This window comes from Leptodactylus fuscus, chromosome 9 (genome assembly GCF_031893055.1).
Source record: "Leptodactylus fuscus isolate aLepFus1 chromosome 9, aLepFus1.hap2, whole genome shotgun sequence".
Classification (NCBI taxonomy): Eukaryota; Metazoa; Chordata; class Amphibia; order Anura; family Leptodactylidae; genus Leptodactylus; species Leptodactylus fuscus.
This window is the reverse complement of record NC_134273.1, coordinates 13,549,003-13,564,521: the sequence shown is the minus strand read 5'-3', so window position 1 is coordinate 13,564,521 and position 15,519 is coordinate 13,549,003. Positions and strand designations below refer to the sequence as shown.

General features: G+C 44.5%; 1 protein-coding gene across 7 annotated transcripts in view; it reads left to right on the top strand.

The window, feature by feature from the left end:
• Window positions 1–15,519, top strand: part of OSBPL9 (oxysterol binding protein like 9) — a 56,804-nt gene that overhangs the window by 21,380 nt on the left and 19,905 nt on the right. For all 7 annotated transcript variants that reach the window (XM_075287670.1, XM_075287669.1, XM_075287667.1 and 4 more), the window contains 3 exons: window positions 9,889–9,984; window positions 12,654–12,701; window positions 13,593–13,622. In XM_075287670.1, coding sequence (XP_075143771.1) covers window positions 9,889–9,984; window positions 12,654–12,701; window positions 13,593–13,622 — 174 coding nt within the window. The remainder of the gene's footprint in view (window positions 1–9,888; window positions 9,985–12,653; window positions 12,702–13,592; window positions 13,623–15,519) is intronic.

The window sequence follows — 15,519 nt, the reverse complement described above, 5'->3', positions numbered from 1 at the left end:
CATTTTATGTCCTTGATTATAATCTATTATTCACTATTGTCAGTCAGTCGGGGGAGACTAATGCCGTCCCGCTTTTAACAGACTGCTATTTTATTAGCTAGCCGCCCCCCCCATACACAAGCACACATGGATTGTGGGACTGTTTACATGGTCTAAAAGGGGGCGAGGGGATTTAGCCAGTACCAGACTCTTCCCAGGGGCTTATCTTGCCTAAAACAAAAAGTATTGGTCAGCTGAAATCCAACATGGCTTCCTGCTGATAGTGGAGAGTCAGGACACACCACATACAGATTAGAAGGGTGGCTGGGCCTGTTATCTCGTGTGTATGTCCAATTTCGGGAGGTATTTTGCAAGCTTTCTATAACTGTTAGGGGGTTTTGGCACAGGCTTCTATGATTATTGGAAAATCCATTTGCAGTAAGTGTAAGGGCTCGTTCACACGGGGTCTTTTGGCAGTGGATTTTGAGGCGGAATCCGCCTCCAACATCTGCTGGCAAAAATGGCTCCCATTGACTTCAATGGGAGCCGCTATCTAGTAATGGAAAAAAGAAGCGAGCTGCCCTATCTTGCCACGGATTTGGCGGCTGATTCAGCCACAGCGCGAGGCTCCGGTCCATTCATTTGGGCCTAATCCGGACGGGATGCCAGTAAAACCGAGGACGAATTTTAGGGAGTCTGCTATTGCCCTGAGCTGTTTGTATTCGATGATGGCAGGTTTAGAGGCTCAGACTTTGGGCTTGTGTAATATTTCTAGTCATGGGATTGTGCAATGGGAAGTGATCCATTATTTATCAGTTCTTTACATTCCTGGTTATGTTCCAAGGCAATGACGCTGCGTATCTGAATAGCATGCGAGTACACCATGTCTGTAGGGTAGGTATACACTGACTGTCCCGCCTTGTATACAGCCTCAGGTACTTTATCACATACCACTACATGACCTTTACAGAAGTATTCTATGACTCACGTAACCAACACCATAAATTCTCAGCCCATGTGAGACATTGTGACCGAAAAAAACAGGAAGAATCGTTGTTGTTGTCGTAGATTTCATTGTGTGTGTTTACAGCGCTCCTATTACAATCAGTACATGTAACACAGGAAAACCATGTGGTCTAGCTGTGAAACTCTAACGTCATGACAGCCTGAGGATGTGTGATCGCTTCTGAGGAGATTTGCACCAGATCTGTGGTCAGAAATAAAGTATCAGAGGGGTGTATGTGCAATAAGATCAGTCACCTACTAATGTAGTGTCTGCGATGCCTCTGTGTGACCGAACCCCTGGTGTCTGTGTCCTGTACTGTGCACACATGGTCCTTTATATCATGGGCTTTGGAGTCAGTAGGCCAAACCATTGACTCCCAATTCCATAGTCTCAGACTTGGCCGACACAGGAACAGTAAAATCAGTGATTAATTCCTTTGTAACCAACTACACATCTTATTATACAGTATAAATATCCATTCAATAGAATATATAAGAATCGTTTTATTTTCACCCAAAACTGGCCACAATGCTGTCTCCACAGCCATGCCCCTACCCCTCGCTGTGGTACAGAAAGTAATCAATGCATGCTCATTATCTGGATCATGTGTCTCATGCTGGGCAGTAAACTGTGTCTGAAGACTGAGTAATGTCACCACAGGGGAACTTCTGGGAGATTTCAGCTCTGATCTCTTAAGGATTGTGTATGTAGCTGTGTTGTACAATACAGTTGGTAACTCGGAGAGGTCATCGGTCATAGAAGTCCCAGAAGTCTCCTTTTGTGGAGACTTTTCTGTACATTAATCCAGTTAAATAGTGACGCTATCAGGGCGTGTTTGATATGGAGAACATCCTATGGGGGACGGAGTTGGGTTAATGATTTATTGTCTAGGAATGGTTGCTGCGTTTTGTTTGTATCTTCTGCTTGAGTAAAACTATTGAGGTTTATTATCAAAGCAGGATGTGGGATAATGGCGCGTACCTGCCGGTGTAGCCAGCGCTGTGGTGTCCGAGCTGAGTCAGAAATGTGCTGCACAAACCTCTACACAAAATCTTTACTCAGGTGGATATCAGGTGCAAGTTTGTTTAGCAGTGAGGTTACAGCGAGTACAATGGAGTATTATAGGGGATAACCAAGATATGATGATGCATTATAGGGGGTATTCAAATTTTCCTTTTAATATATTTTTTTTTTTAAATAATATGTCAGATGTGAGTCCCATCGCTGACATTTATCAGTCTCCAAGACTATGGCCCCAGTCCCACCTGAGGAGGAGGCTGTCTAAAATTGGAGTACCCCTGTTAGGGCTAGTTCACACAGGGGCAAGGAGGTGGATTTTGACAGCCGATTTCACCTCAAAATCCGCCTCCATACAATGGTGGTCTATGGAGACCACTAGCGTTCTTTTTTTTTTCCCCTATCGGCATGTTGCCACTAGCGGAAAAAAATGAAGCGAGCTGCCCTTTCTTCAGGCGGATTCCGCGGCTCGCGGCAGCAACCTCCGGTGTTGGCTCATTCATTTGAGCCGACTCCAGAGGGGAAAACCGCGACGGTCGTGGCAGGCGGGTTTTGACCCGAGAGTGACTCCAAAATCCGCCCCACCACCCCCTGTGTGAACAAGCCCTTAAAGGTCAAAATGTCCATTTCTGAACATCACACAGACACCCATCACAATCGATTTGGGGATGGTCCCAGGGCTGAAGTCTTCACTGCACATGACGGCTGAGGCCTAAGTAAAGGACACGAGGACATCACTTACATACGTCACCTACGACGTCCTGGTTCTTTTCCTTAGGCTGCTGATTGTTCTGAATGGATCTGCCACCAGGGCGTATCCTATTAAACCAGCAGCACAGTTAGGGCAGTTCACAAGGGGCAAGTTGGCAGCGGATTGTGACGTGGAATCCGCCTCAAAATCCGCTGCTCCCATTGACTTCAATGGGAGCCGCTTGCTTATTTTTCCCGTGGGGAATAAAAAAAGAAGCAAGCTGCCCTACCTTGCGGCAGGTTCCAGTGCACTGCATCGGCATCCCGTCATTGCAGCTGTGACTGCATATGTACATGCAGAACCCCGTGTGAACTAGCCCTTAGATGGTCAGGCTCACATGAATGTTAACCCTTCTTCTCCATGGAACAACATGCTTCTTTTGCAGAGATAATTGTTTGTTTCACAATATGCAAATTACCCATCTGGAGCACTGAGGGCGTTTCTGTTGCTCCAATCTTCTGCCGCCCACATCGCTCTTATAAGCTCTCCTTCCCTCCTCCGTCCTATATGACAGGGTCAGTGCCCTAGACTGCAAATCTGCATAGAAAACGTGACCCGTTCAGGTTACTGGTTTAATACCCTTCATCGGGGTGACACTCCCTTTAACATCGAGCCCCGGAGAGCCCCTTGTTATATCACTATTGCTTCGATATGTTTACTAAGCAGGATTCATTTTGTATAAAGTATTTTTTCTCTTTCCCTTCTGGGACACTGACCGCTGACTTTGACGCAGAGACTGTAACACAAGTGAAGGGACATTGTGTACAGCGATCCGCAGCAGATTACCAACTCGCCAATTATCATTACAATTATAGATCTGAAAGGCTACAAGAAGGGGGCTGGCACCGGACCAGGGTTCCGGGCTGAATCTAATAGGGTTGGTCTTTGTTTTTTAGCAGTTTTGAGTGGAAAACAGGGACTTTCTGTTCCTTCTGCTTCCAACCATCTCGTCTAATGATCACAATAATAAGTGTTTACCAGGTGTCCAATAGCTTAATATCTCTCCCTATTACGTGATGGCCTATGGATATTTGTTGTATTCATTTACAACTTCCCCATTGCATGCCGACTCTGCAAACACAGTGTGAATTCAGCTTTAGCCCCATGTGGAAAGTCTAGAGAATCCCATCCACACGTTGCGGAAAAATATGCACTGTGATTTACGAAACCGTCACGGTTTTAGAAATTACAACATGTCAATTATACCTACAGAAACACTGGTGAGTTCCCCATAGGTATAATGGAAGCAGAAAGTTCACAGTGGAAACCTCTGTAGACTTTCTGTAAAAATCGCTGCGGTTTTTCCTGCAGCACTTTTTTTTTTTTTTTTCTTTTTATTATTATTGTGGCCTGCCACGTGGGGCTTGAGCTTTTAAAAAGTTTTCTGGCTCGTAAAGCGTTTTTTGCACAGAAGGCCATCAGTATGTGATCATGGGGGATCTGACACCTGGAACCCACGCTGATCAGCTGACAGGATCAGATTAATCTCTAGCCCAGTAGTAGAGCTGTAGTCCTGTCTGCTTAGCAGCGGTGTTGGAAATCTGCAGCTCTTACATGAATCTGAGAAGAGCTGCATCTGGCCTTATCCCCAGTAGTAGCTTCCAGGCAGATCAGCTTATCGGTGCAGTTTATTGGTGTTGGACCCCCGCTGATCAGATACTGATAACCTATATTGTCACTAGGTGATCAGTATAAAAGGGTTTTCCAAGTGTATTCTCCTCCATTGTTTCCTGGTGTCTCACAAACACCAGAATCACTTGGAGATGCCCACACAACTAATCACTGGATATATATATCATTGTTGGGGGTCTGATCACAGAGACCCCCACTGATCACAAGGACGGAGGTCCTAAAGTCCCCTTATGAATTCTTGGTCACTAGATCGCCATTTCCATCAACCGCATGGAAGGTTAACAGTGCAGTGTCGCTCAAGTGCCCAGGGACCCCCATTCTCATGATCTGGGGGGGGTTTCCAGCAGTAGGACCTCCAGCCGTTATACACTTATCGCCTATCCTAAGTGTAGGTAATAAATCTTCTATATGCAGAGTCCCGTTTGCTTCTGTAATCTCCTCCAAGTATATACAGGCTCAGGGATCTCTGTATCTCCTATCTGCTGCAGATAATATAATCCTTGGGATTCCAGGAATTGGAGCACTCTGCATTATTTTACACTCATTTCTAGGATTCAGTCTTTCCTATCTATTGTTTCTATATTGACATTCTCTGCCATAGCTCTTCCTAATAAACCTCGATATAATAATGTTTACACTGGGCCAGTGACTAGAAGGGTCTTATCCGTTAATCTTTCTTATGTTATTTTTCCACAAATCCATGGTGCCTGTCAGAGAGATGTCCCAGCTGTCCCACATATCGTTGCTCACATCCACAAGCCAAGCAGCTTTGCAGCAATAAACCCCCGTATGGATGGATTGCAGTCGAGCGCATCATCCATAAAGAGAGCAGCTTGTCCTCAGGAATGGAGTCATTTACGCTACGTAAGACGGGGCCCAGGACTGATACACCGCCTCATGTATTATGTATCAGGACTAATGGCTTAGAATTTACATAAAGATTCTGCCACATCTTAGTTTAGTTGCCTTACAGACTTTATTTTATATTTTGATTTTAGCATTAAAGTGAATATTCCCAGTGATGAGGTTCACACAATTTTCACAAGGTCGCTCTGTGCACTTTGGACAATGCCATAGCTACTCTGGTACATACACCATTCACAATGAGTGTGCTCCTTCAGGACACCCATAGAAATGAAGGCAAGGAGTCGCACGTGTGTCCTACCTCTTGTCCATCCACTATAGAGGACCATACTTTTGTTCTCCTTTAATTATGGATTGGCCTTTGTATCTTTGCATGATCATGTAGTATTGCAAAACTATTCATTCCGTCAAATTTTGCAACACGTTGCATAAATTGCCTGTAGTATCCTATGTCATAAAATATATGACAGGAAATGGTATAGGGCAGTGATGACAAACCTTTTAGAGACCGAGTGCCCAAACTGCAACCCAAATCCCACTAATTTATCACAAAGTGCCAACACAGCAATTTAATATTTGCTTAATAATGTGCAGATCCATAATTGCACACAAATACAGACCTGCAAAATATGGCCATATGAATGGGGCTTTATAGAGCTTTCTGCTCCACAGTGGCCCCTACAGAGTCCAATCTGCTTCACAGTTACCCACACACAGTAGAATCTTCTCCATAGTGGCCCCCACACAGTACAATCAGCTCCACAGTGGCCCCCACACAGGATAATCTGCTGCACAGTGGTCCCCACACAGTAGAATCTGCTCCACAGTGGCCCCCACACAGTATAATCTGCTGCACAGTGGTCCCCACACAGTACAATTTGCTCCATGTTGGCCCCACACAGTAGAATCTACTCCATAGTGGCCCCCACACAGTAGAATCTGCTCCACGTTGGCCCCACACAGTGTAATCTGTTTCATGGATGGGTGCCCAAAGAGAGGGCTCTGAGTGCCACCACTGGCACCTGTGCCATAGGTCGCCTTCATGGGTATAGGGTACAGATGCATTATCTTTAACAATTCACCAGCTACGTAGTGTCAGATTACTCCGAAAATGGTTGCAAATGAGACCACCACAATATCAAAATTTCCATTTCAGTTGGCACATATTGAGTAGCGGCGACTCATCTCAGGGCTACAGGACGGTTTCAGGTTAGCCAAGTACTATTACAGAAAGCCGGTGTGGCCAGTTAAGTTCCCCACATTCTCCCCAACCCCATACACAAACTTTATGATGACATGTGGTAAAGCTCAGTGTCTAACCAGACAACACAACAGGGCCTAAAAGTGCTGTCTCTATACAAAAGGCTCCCAGGCTACTTTTGGGTAGTGTTCTTCTAAACTTAGAGATTTGTTGACTGCTAGACATGCTGTTATGACGCACTTGAAGACATTTTGCCCAGTTGACAGACTTGAGAGATGGCATCACTGGACTAAGGGAATCAGGATGATTGTTGTGATGCCTTGTCCACCATATACACCATTGTGACCTAGCTGTTAAGAGATGCTGAGGTTACATGACGGCCCGGACACACAGCGACCAGTCTGACCACCGGTACAGAGAATTGTTTGATCTGTCCACAAGCAGCTCCCGCAGTTTCCAAGTCCTCCATCCAGACACAGGTGGCGCCTTCATTTTTATACCATATATCTCATTTTCTGTCTTCAGAATTTTAGCCGGGGCAGTGCTTTAAAAAAAGCCTCCACCCCTATTATGTTTCCTGCGCTTCTCTTTGTCCATTACATAGCATACATTATGGCCACTTCTATTATAAAGCTTTTAAAAGGTAAGCTATTATATCTTGGCATCTCCCTGATCCCGAGCCTCTACATCGGGGCCCTTACAAAGACTTTCTTCATCTCTCATCTCCTCCCCTTTTAGATTTGGCAGCAGAGGTTGATGTTCTGCCCAGTGTTTCTGCGAAGCTCAGATAGAAAGGGGATAAATGGTCGATATAATGAGTACCCGAGTATTTACGACCCGGCCCGTATCTACAGCCAGCGCTGCTCTAGCCAAGTTTGTGGTTCACAAAGTTCGGGAAAAAAAAACACACTAGGAAGCGTGCCAATACTGCTGCGATGGTGGAGCTGCGATCAATACTCATTAAAGAAGCCGTGCTAGGGCAGGATCCTAATGCTGCTTTACTTTATCGAAATTTATATAGTGGTATGGTAGGTTACAACTATTGTGAAAAAATACAGAGACAAAATGTTGAACGTAGGGCGAGTGTCCTGGAGCAGATGTCTATGTTAATCGGATAGCAAACGTTCCCTTTGTCACCTTGGATAAGTTCACAGGGGTATTTCGGAGGCCGCCTCAGGTTCTGGACCAAAATACGGGTAGCTGAGACTGGATACCGATGCAGTGCACCGCCATCCAGTCACGCACTCCTCTCCGGATGGGCCTAGTCGGGAGGAGGGAGCGTCTTCAGGCTGATGTCGTAAGGTGAATCCGCCTGAAAGAATGAGCATGTCGTTTCTTTTTTTCTGGGAGCCGGAACAAACATCTCCCGGAAAAAAGAACTGACCGGCTCCCATTGATTTCAACGGGAGCCGTCCTTTTGGTCAGGATTTTGATACGGCCTCAAAATCCTGATACCCGTGTGAACTTACCCTTTGTGTCCCAAAAAATGGCATAGAAAAAGCTAAATATACTGTCAAATATAACGATACCAATACAAATTGCAGATCACCCTGCAAAAACGCAGCCCTCGCACAATTTTTGAAATTTAAGAAAAAAAAAAAAAAAAATTCCTATGGTTTTGTGGTCACAGAATTGAATCGTTCTGGTTCTTGGAAGTCGGGGAGGAAAAAGGAAATGTGGTCGGTGATGTTTACCAATGTCCTGTAGCAGTGTTGTGCGGTATTATGTCGGCCTCCATGACAGTAGTGACGTATATGACTTGTCCAGGGTTCACCTCCATATTTCCTATATCAGTCATTGTGACGGTTTTATTTACTGCGCGTTTACAACCTGAAATATAGATGACAGATTTAGTTTCTTGTCACAATTGTGACACTGGTGACTGAGAGGGTTGTGTAGAAATGGGAGCTTCACAATAATAAAAACATAAAATATATAAGAAATGACGTGTACAGTAATAAAAAATACAATAAAACCTCAAACATTCAGTAATCAGCATAATATATAAGAATAAAATCTGGAATGTACAGGAAGAAAAACATGAAAAATACAGTAACATTGTCTAAGAATGAAAACCTGAACTATAGGACAAGATAAAACCTATAAGAATGAAAAAAGTGAATGTTCAATAATAAATGGATTTGAGAAAGGGCTTTTGTTCATATCCTGAAACGCGTCAGCCAATAAACAATTCGCTATTTATATCCTCCTGGCCATGCGCGCACCCAGACAGTCTCTACTTAATAATGGCTGCAATAAAAAAAGGCATGAAATATACAATAAAAAAACAAAATGATACAGTAACCATATAGGACATCTATAGAACTGAAAGGGAGAACCGAAAAAATCAAATGCACAATAATATAAAATGATGCAATAAAACTGAACCGCTATATGGCTGTAAGCCCTGCCGTCTATAGACAGACTGGTTGGCATTTGTGAAACATGACATGAATTCCTTACAAAGCCTCTTCCCAGACATCCCGTGGTGTTTGACTCGTGCCACCTTATTGGGTAGAACGTGTGGTGCCATGTCTGTTCTCTGCCATGCACTGGTAGTAATGCAGCGAGCAGACGTCAGGGCTCGCACCGTGTGCGCTCGGTGTCTCCTGTTTGTGTGCGTGTCGCTACAGCAATGTTTAGGTGCTTGGTAGCACGCATGGGTGTTGTCTCTGTGAAAATCTCTACGTTCGCTGTGTCAGAGGAGGATTTGGGGCTTTTTTTTTTCTTTCCAAGAACTGGCAGAGCAGCCGTCTGGAGCGGCGCCCCCTCCCTATGTGAGATACGTGGCATACACAGCCGTTCTGCCCTTTAAGGGATGACACATGAAGCTGCTGTGTAAGACGCTGGGAATTGGAGGTTTTTAGAAGGTCGGTGAAGAATTCTTAGGAATAAGTTTGGTACTGCTTTTCGTTGCTGTGCCCGGCGCCTATTTAGCTGTGCCCCTATATATTTTGTATATGCAGCGTCTCCATCTTCCATTGCATTGATTTAAAGTCTATTTTGGTTGCTGCAAGGAAAGGGTTGTGCCCTATTTCTACCTATTGAACATGTGGTTACACCCAGTCTGAGCCTTGTGTACACTTCAGCCTCCCCACACCAAGTCAATAGGTGATTTCCTCTCCTTGGCATTGATCTATTTACAGTATCCCGTGTCCATACAACTCTTATTTCTGCGCTCAGACATGGAGTCCTGCCTTGGATGACTTGTTTCGCTTGTTCTCCTTGCTGTGAGTGCCTTGTGGTTCGCAGACAGTTTACTATCTCGTATCCATTTCCTGCTAAAGCCTCATTAGAGCGGCCACGGCTGTGATCTTACGTGTCAGGAACGCCGCGCTCCCAGGCTTCTGTCTGGTTAGTCTCAGTAATAGACCCAAGCTGCGACTCTGATTTCCAGGCACTCATTTAACGTTACGGTTTCTTCTTATTGTTTTTCAGGGTGTGGATTCTGGATTCGTTCCAAGTGTTCAGGACTTTGATAAGAAGCTTGCCGAGTCGGACGCTTATCTTCAGATCTTAATTGATCAGATAAAGGTATGGCAATATCTTACACCACAGTTTCCTCGTTTTTTGTTTCTCTTTTCTTCTTCTGAATCCACCTTGTGAATGCAAACTTGTGTGACCAGTTCTCCATTCACTTCTGAGGTTGATGGGTCTGTAATCTTCAGCAGTGTCCGCAGCCCCATAGAAGTGGATGGAGCAGCGGTCACACAAATATTCATGTGGAAGGCTTTATGGGGATTTTCAGTCACCTACTCTCCTAATCGCTTGCCCCAGCGATCAGTCTCCTACGGTTATGGGATGAGTGTCTTTAATGAGTCAACCCCTTTAAATGGTGCTGGTCACATGATTTTGCCTTACCAAATAGCTCTTGGTGCTTAGTAGGGCACGTGGCAACACTTGTGGCTGTTCAGCGCATCTCCATTGCTGAAAATCCTTAGTGATGGTAAGTGTCAGGAGGGCGGGTCCATTGCTGGCAAGTGCTCTGCTTGTTAGCGCGTGTTCACACCTTCCCCGTGCTCTGATGGCTCCTGACTTTTTCACATCACAAATCTCCTGATTGGAAATCTTGCTTTTGTGGCTCTACAGATCTATGGTTGGACATATGTTGATGAGGCAGGTCGCTCCTCCATCACATCTACTGACCCCTTTACAAGGGGTTAAGGTGTAATATCTCTGGTACACAATACCTTGTAATGGCTCTGTTCACATGGCAAATCTGCTGTAGATTTTGAGGCAAACTCTTCACCAAAATCATTGGTAGTTCCTGGTTTTGCAAAATTGTCACTTTTTGCCAAAAGGGTTAACATTGTAGTTTTTAGAGTCCATCTATCTTCATCATGTAATATTTTGTCCTTGTTTGGGGCGGTTTTAGTGGGAAAAGCATGTGTAATTGATCTCAGAGTGATTGTAGTGTGTGCCAGTTGTGCCCGCAGCTATTCTATTGTGGAGCTGCACCTGTACAGCCCCAGAATAGCCCATCATCTGCATGGCTTTCATCCTGAGGGAGGTGACCTTCCTCTAGACCTCCAGTTTATCTCCCGTTTTATCTTTCTTCTTTTCTTTCCTCTGACAATCCTGTTGTCACTCTTATGTGTGTGACACATTTCAGCCTCCTAAAGGACTGGCATGTCATGGACCTTGAATGTGTCCGCATGTAACACTCGCACATATCACGAGGTCAGATTCCAGGTGTGTTTGGTGAAGCTGAATGTTTAACTGTAACCCATAATGTTCAGAGCAAAGCGCTGAAACCCCGCGCCGAGCCATTTCCCTAGCCGAGGCAGTAGTCTTATTCTAGAAGCGGAGAGCGGCAGTCTGTGCACCTCGCTCCGGACTCTGAGATTTTACCCTGTCCTGTGTTGGTAAGTTTGGGGTACAGGGGTTGATCTTGTGTTCTGTTTCAGGTGCTGCCCCCTAAGTCATCTGATTGGTGGGATTGTCAGAGCTGATGTTGAGGACCTATCCTAAATACAGGTCCTTAAGAGGAAAGTCCTGGGAAACCCCTTTAATGACCAAAATATGGATATTTAGACATTATTTTGGAACCTCTGAATTTGTGGGGGGGTTTTGGCTATTTTATGTGCCTATTTTTTTCCCTTGATGGTGGAAACTTAACTGCTGGCATCCCCTCTCCTCTTGGTTCTTGTCACTCCACAAGCACTTGTTCCCGAAGATCTTTCGTCATCTCTACAGGTGTCTTGTCTTGCCGATAAGTCGCTGAATGTTGTGGATTTCTCTGTCACCCGGAGAATGGCGGCTGACCCGTGCCCATGTGAATGGCGCAGTGCTATGTATGCACATACAGCGCTCCATTCGCTTCTATGGATCTGCTGGAAGCCTTATAGAAGGGAATGAAGTCTTGTTGCTCCATTCACATCTTGTAGGCCCCTATTCCTCCTGATCGCTGGGTATCCAAGCTGTCAGGCCCGCACTGATCCCCACAATGAGCTGGTGTGGTCTGTGACTAGCGCCGCCTCTGCAGCATTACACTACGTACATATAACCTTAATATTTTTCTATGAAGGTAACCGGCATGAGTGACTGACGGCTATGGCCACACAATCACAAACCCTTGGAAGCAACTTTTATTGTTATAGGGAAACGTGTCGTGCATGCTGGTGAGCCCTGGTAATGCATGGATTCTCATCCTTCCTGCTCTGTATGTAGCGTATGTGAACAAAAGTTTATGCCATCCATCAAGTAGCCCCTACTACATCCAGCATCCACGCCGAGATCTGCAGAATACTAATCCTGGATGTATAGGACTCTCCTATTGTAACCTTCAGTCCATACACCAGACACAGACTCTTGTAGAAAGGTCATTTCCCGCTGCAAATTCTCTTGTGCAGTCATTAGAAATCCCTTTTGTTACGGCCGACCATCTATAGCGCCAGTAATGGAGCAGCGGGAAGGTAGTATAGCAGCTTCTAGCTCCTGAATATCAATGATCTTCCTCCTGTGGCTCAGCTAAATCATCATTTATTAGCCGGCCGCTCTGTGTATTCATAGGGTGATGCCATTTTGTTCCCTGTATGTTCTAGACAAGCGCGCGCTTCAAAATAGAAACTTGGCTGCAATGTTAACTCTATGAGGGACGGCACCGTGCTTGTGTTTTTTTTGGATTTGTAGTTGTTATATTTTTTTATTATTATTTACTTTTTTTATTTTTGATTGCTTAAGGAATTGCGGTTTCTTTTCAGGTATTTGATGACAAAATCCAAAACTGCAAGGATGATGAACAAAGGAAGGTAAGTAGTGATTGTTCTTCTGAGAGCCTGTTTATATCCTTTGCATTGGGGGTCTGCAAGTATCCCCCAGTGACCCATATGAATAGAGTGGGTGTGCACACACTTCGCCCTACTCGCTTCTGTGGTTGTGTAGAAGACTGCCATCATGGAAGTGAATAGATCAGTGGCTAAGGATGCATACCACCACTATTTACATGGGGCGCTTGTCACGATGGAAGTGTTCGGACTCCCTGTGATCAGACGCTTATTCCCTTTCCTGATAATTGTCAACAGTGGAGAAAATCCCTTTAGCAATCTGAACGATGTTTTGGAAAAAGTAGTTCATCTCTTCCTAAAGATATACAATAAAGAGTTGTGCATACAGTTACGTTCTTCATCATCCGTTGCTTACATTGCGCCATGTTGACACCTGTAAAACCATTCTTTCTTTGGGCGTTGAGGCCCCCCGGCCTCCATGATTTGGTTCATCTCCCACTTCCTTTAGGTGTCGGGTCACTTTAATACACGGCTCTGCTGTAACTTGTTTCCCAGCGAGGACCGATACCAGCCACATGACTATTATTTATATTGGCGTGGTGTTATGTATGTGGCTGTAAGGAGGAGTGCAGCTCATCCCAAGGGAATGTACTGCTAAATGATCTGCAGCTGTTCTTTACATGCAGGATCTGCCTGAGGGACGAGTTGTATATCAATTAGTCCTGGTCGTTGCATCAGGAGGCGCTGGCCGCTTCACGCTGCCATCATTAATTTATATTCAATAACAAGGCACTTTCCTATATTCCCGTCCTCCGCCATGCAGATAATTGTCTGGCCGGGTACATTGGAGACCTCGGGAATCCTCTGTGTTTCTCGGTGACTTATTTCATTGTATATCTTTTTTTACCTTCACAGAAAATTGAAAATCTCAAGGATACCACATGTGTAAGTCACTTTAACCCTTTGTGTGTTTGCACTAATGTGTTTTTTGTTTTGTTTTGGGGGTTTTTAGCAGAAAAATAAGCCACATGCTCAATATTCAGGCAGACTCTGTCTGCTAACTCCTATTAATGTGAATTTTACAGCTTGTATAAATTCCATCATGTGGACATACCCTTAGTGGTCCATGTACATCTTTGATGGTGTCAAATCATATGACCCCACTGCTAATGCCCTCCTATGTATACCATATATACTAAAGTCTTAGGGGACCTTATTTTTTATCTTTAGTCACTAAAATTGGACTGCACTGATACACCTAATACAGTCAATGGACAGGAGTGGCGCTTTTTCTAGGCCATTCCTTTTAAATGGGTGTTCAGAATTGACATATTTAATAATACGTCCTCAACATCAGACTGTTGAGGTTTTGGTACCGAACACCCCTGCTGATCAGCTGATACCAGGAGTCTTGGCATCGGAACAAACATGGCATGCAGGGCCGGAGGTGCTCGGTTCTGTGTAGCTTAGTTCCCAGTGCCCCAGAGTCAGGCCAATCCACCGATCTGATATTGATGATTTGTTTTAAGTTTAGGTTATTAATATCTAAATCCTGGAAAACACATTTAAGGGCTAGTTCACACGGGGACATGGAGGAGGATTTTTGACAGCGGAATCCACGTCATAATCCTCCTCCATACAATGTTAGTCTATGTAGACTAAAAAGAAGCGACATGACCATTGTTCAGGCGCTTTCCACCTGAAGAAAGCAATAGAAGCAAAAGGGAGGCAAAAACCGCACGTTTTTTTGCCAAAATAAGCAAAGTTTTGGGTTTTTTTGCAAAAAAAAAAAATGCGCAGAAAAAAACACGACGCGGCTTTTTTCAGCCCATTCACTTTACAGGAGGGGAAAACGGCCTGGCTTTTTTTTAAAGCTGTTTTTACAAAAAAAAGCTCCAAAAAAAGCTTGGCAAGGTCCAAAAAAAGCTTCCTAATTAGGGAGCTTTTTTTTCCGGTGCCAAAATAAGTCACACGTGTGAACTAACATTTAAGTGTGATGTCCATTAATCACTTCCTACCGACTTTCCGACATATGCCTACACTAGGGTCAGACTAGCATTTGAGCGCTCCACACTGAACCCTTGTAAAAGCCAATTTTCCTAATAAAATTGTCTGAAACCCAGCCGACCTCATTTGAGTCATTGGGTCTGTGGGTTTCCATGTGTAAGCACTTTTTAAGTGAAAAGGGCTTCCATTTTTCAGGTCCCCAAGGGGACCTCGAGGACAGAAAACAGAACTGAGTGAGAACCTGGTGTAAGACCACTGATTATATACTTAATGGAGAGGAAGTTACTGTAAAACCGGTGTGATGGGGGTACATGTGGTAAATTTTGGTATACGTCCCTTTCTGCACCAAAAATGCACCACACTGTTCTTACTGCACCACAGTCACCACTTTTTACGAAAGGATGCAGAGACCAAAATGGGGCAGACTTACTATAAGTCACTCGAATGCTGTTGTGTGCTACGTGTGAAGTCTGTGCCAATCCTTGACTGGCATCGATTGCAGTTCTGGCACATGAGATTGTGGCTGAATTATTGAGAGGTTCAGGCGTTTTAATAATTCAAGTACATTTAGTGCCAGCGGGGGAATGGATTAAAACGGTCATACAGTACACCGCTCTTAATAAATTACCCCCCCACTGTTTTTCGTGTCTACACGTGACTAGAGCACCGATCCGGTCTATGACTGCTTAGCTGTCCCATAGACTCGTGTCTATACTGTAGACAGGGGTAAGTGTAATAGAACAACCCTTCTCTGCATTACACACATCGGATAGTATTTGTATTACGATGTTTCTACATGAGCCTTAGACCTATTTTTCATTTTAGATTACCATGC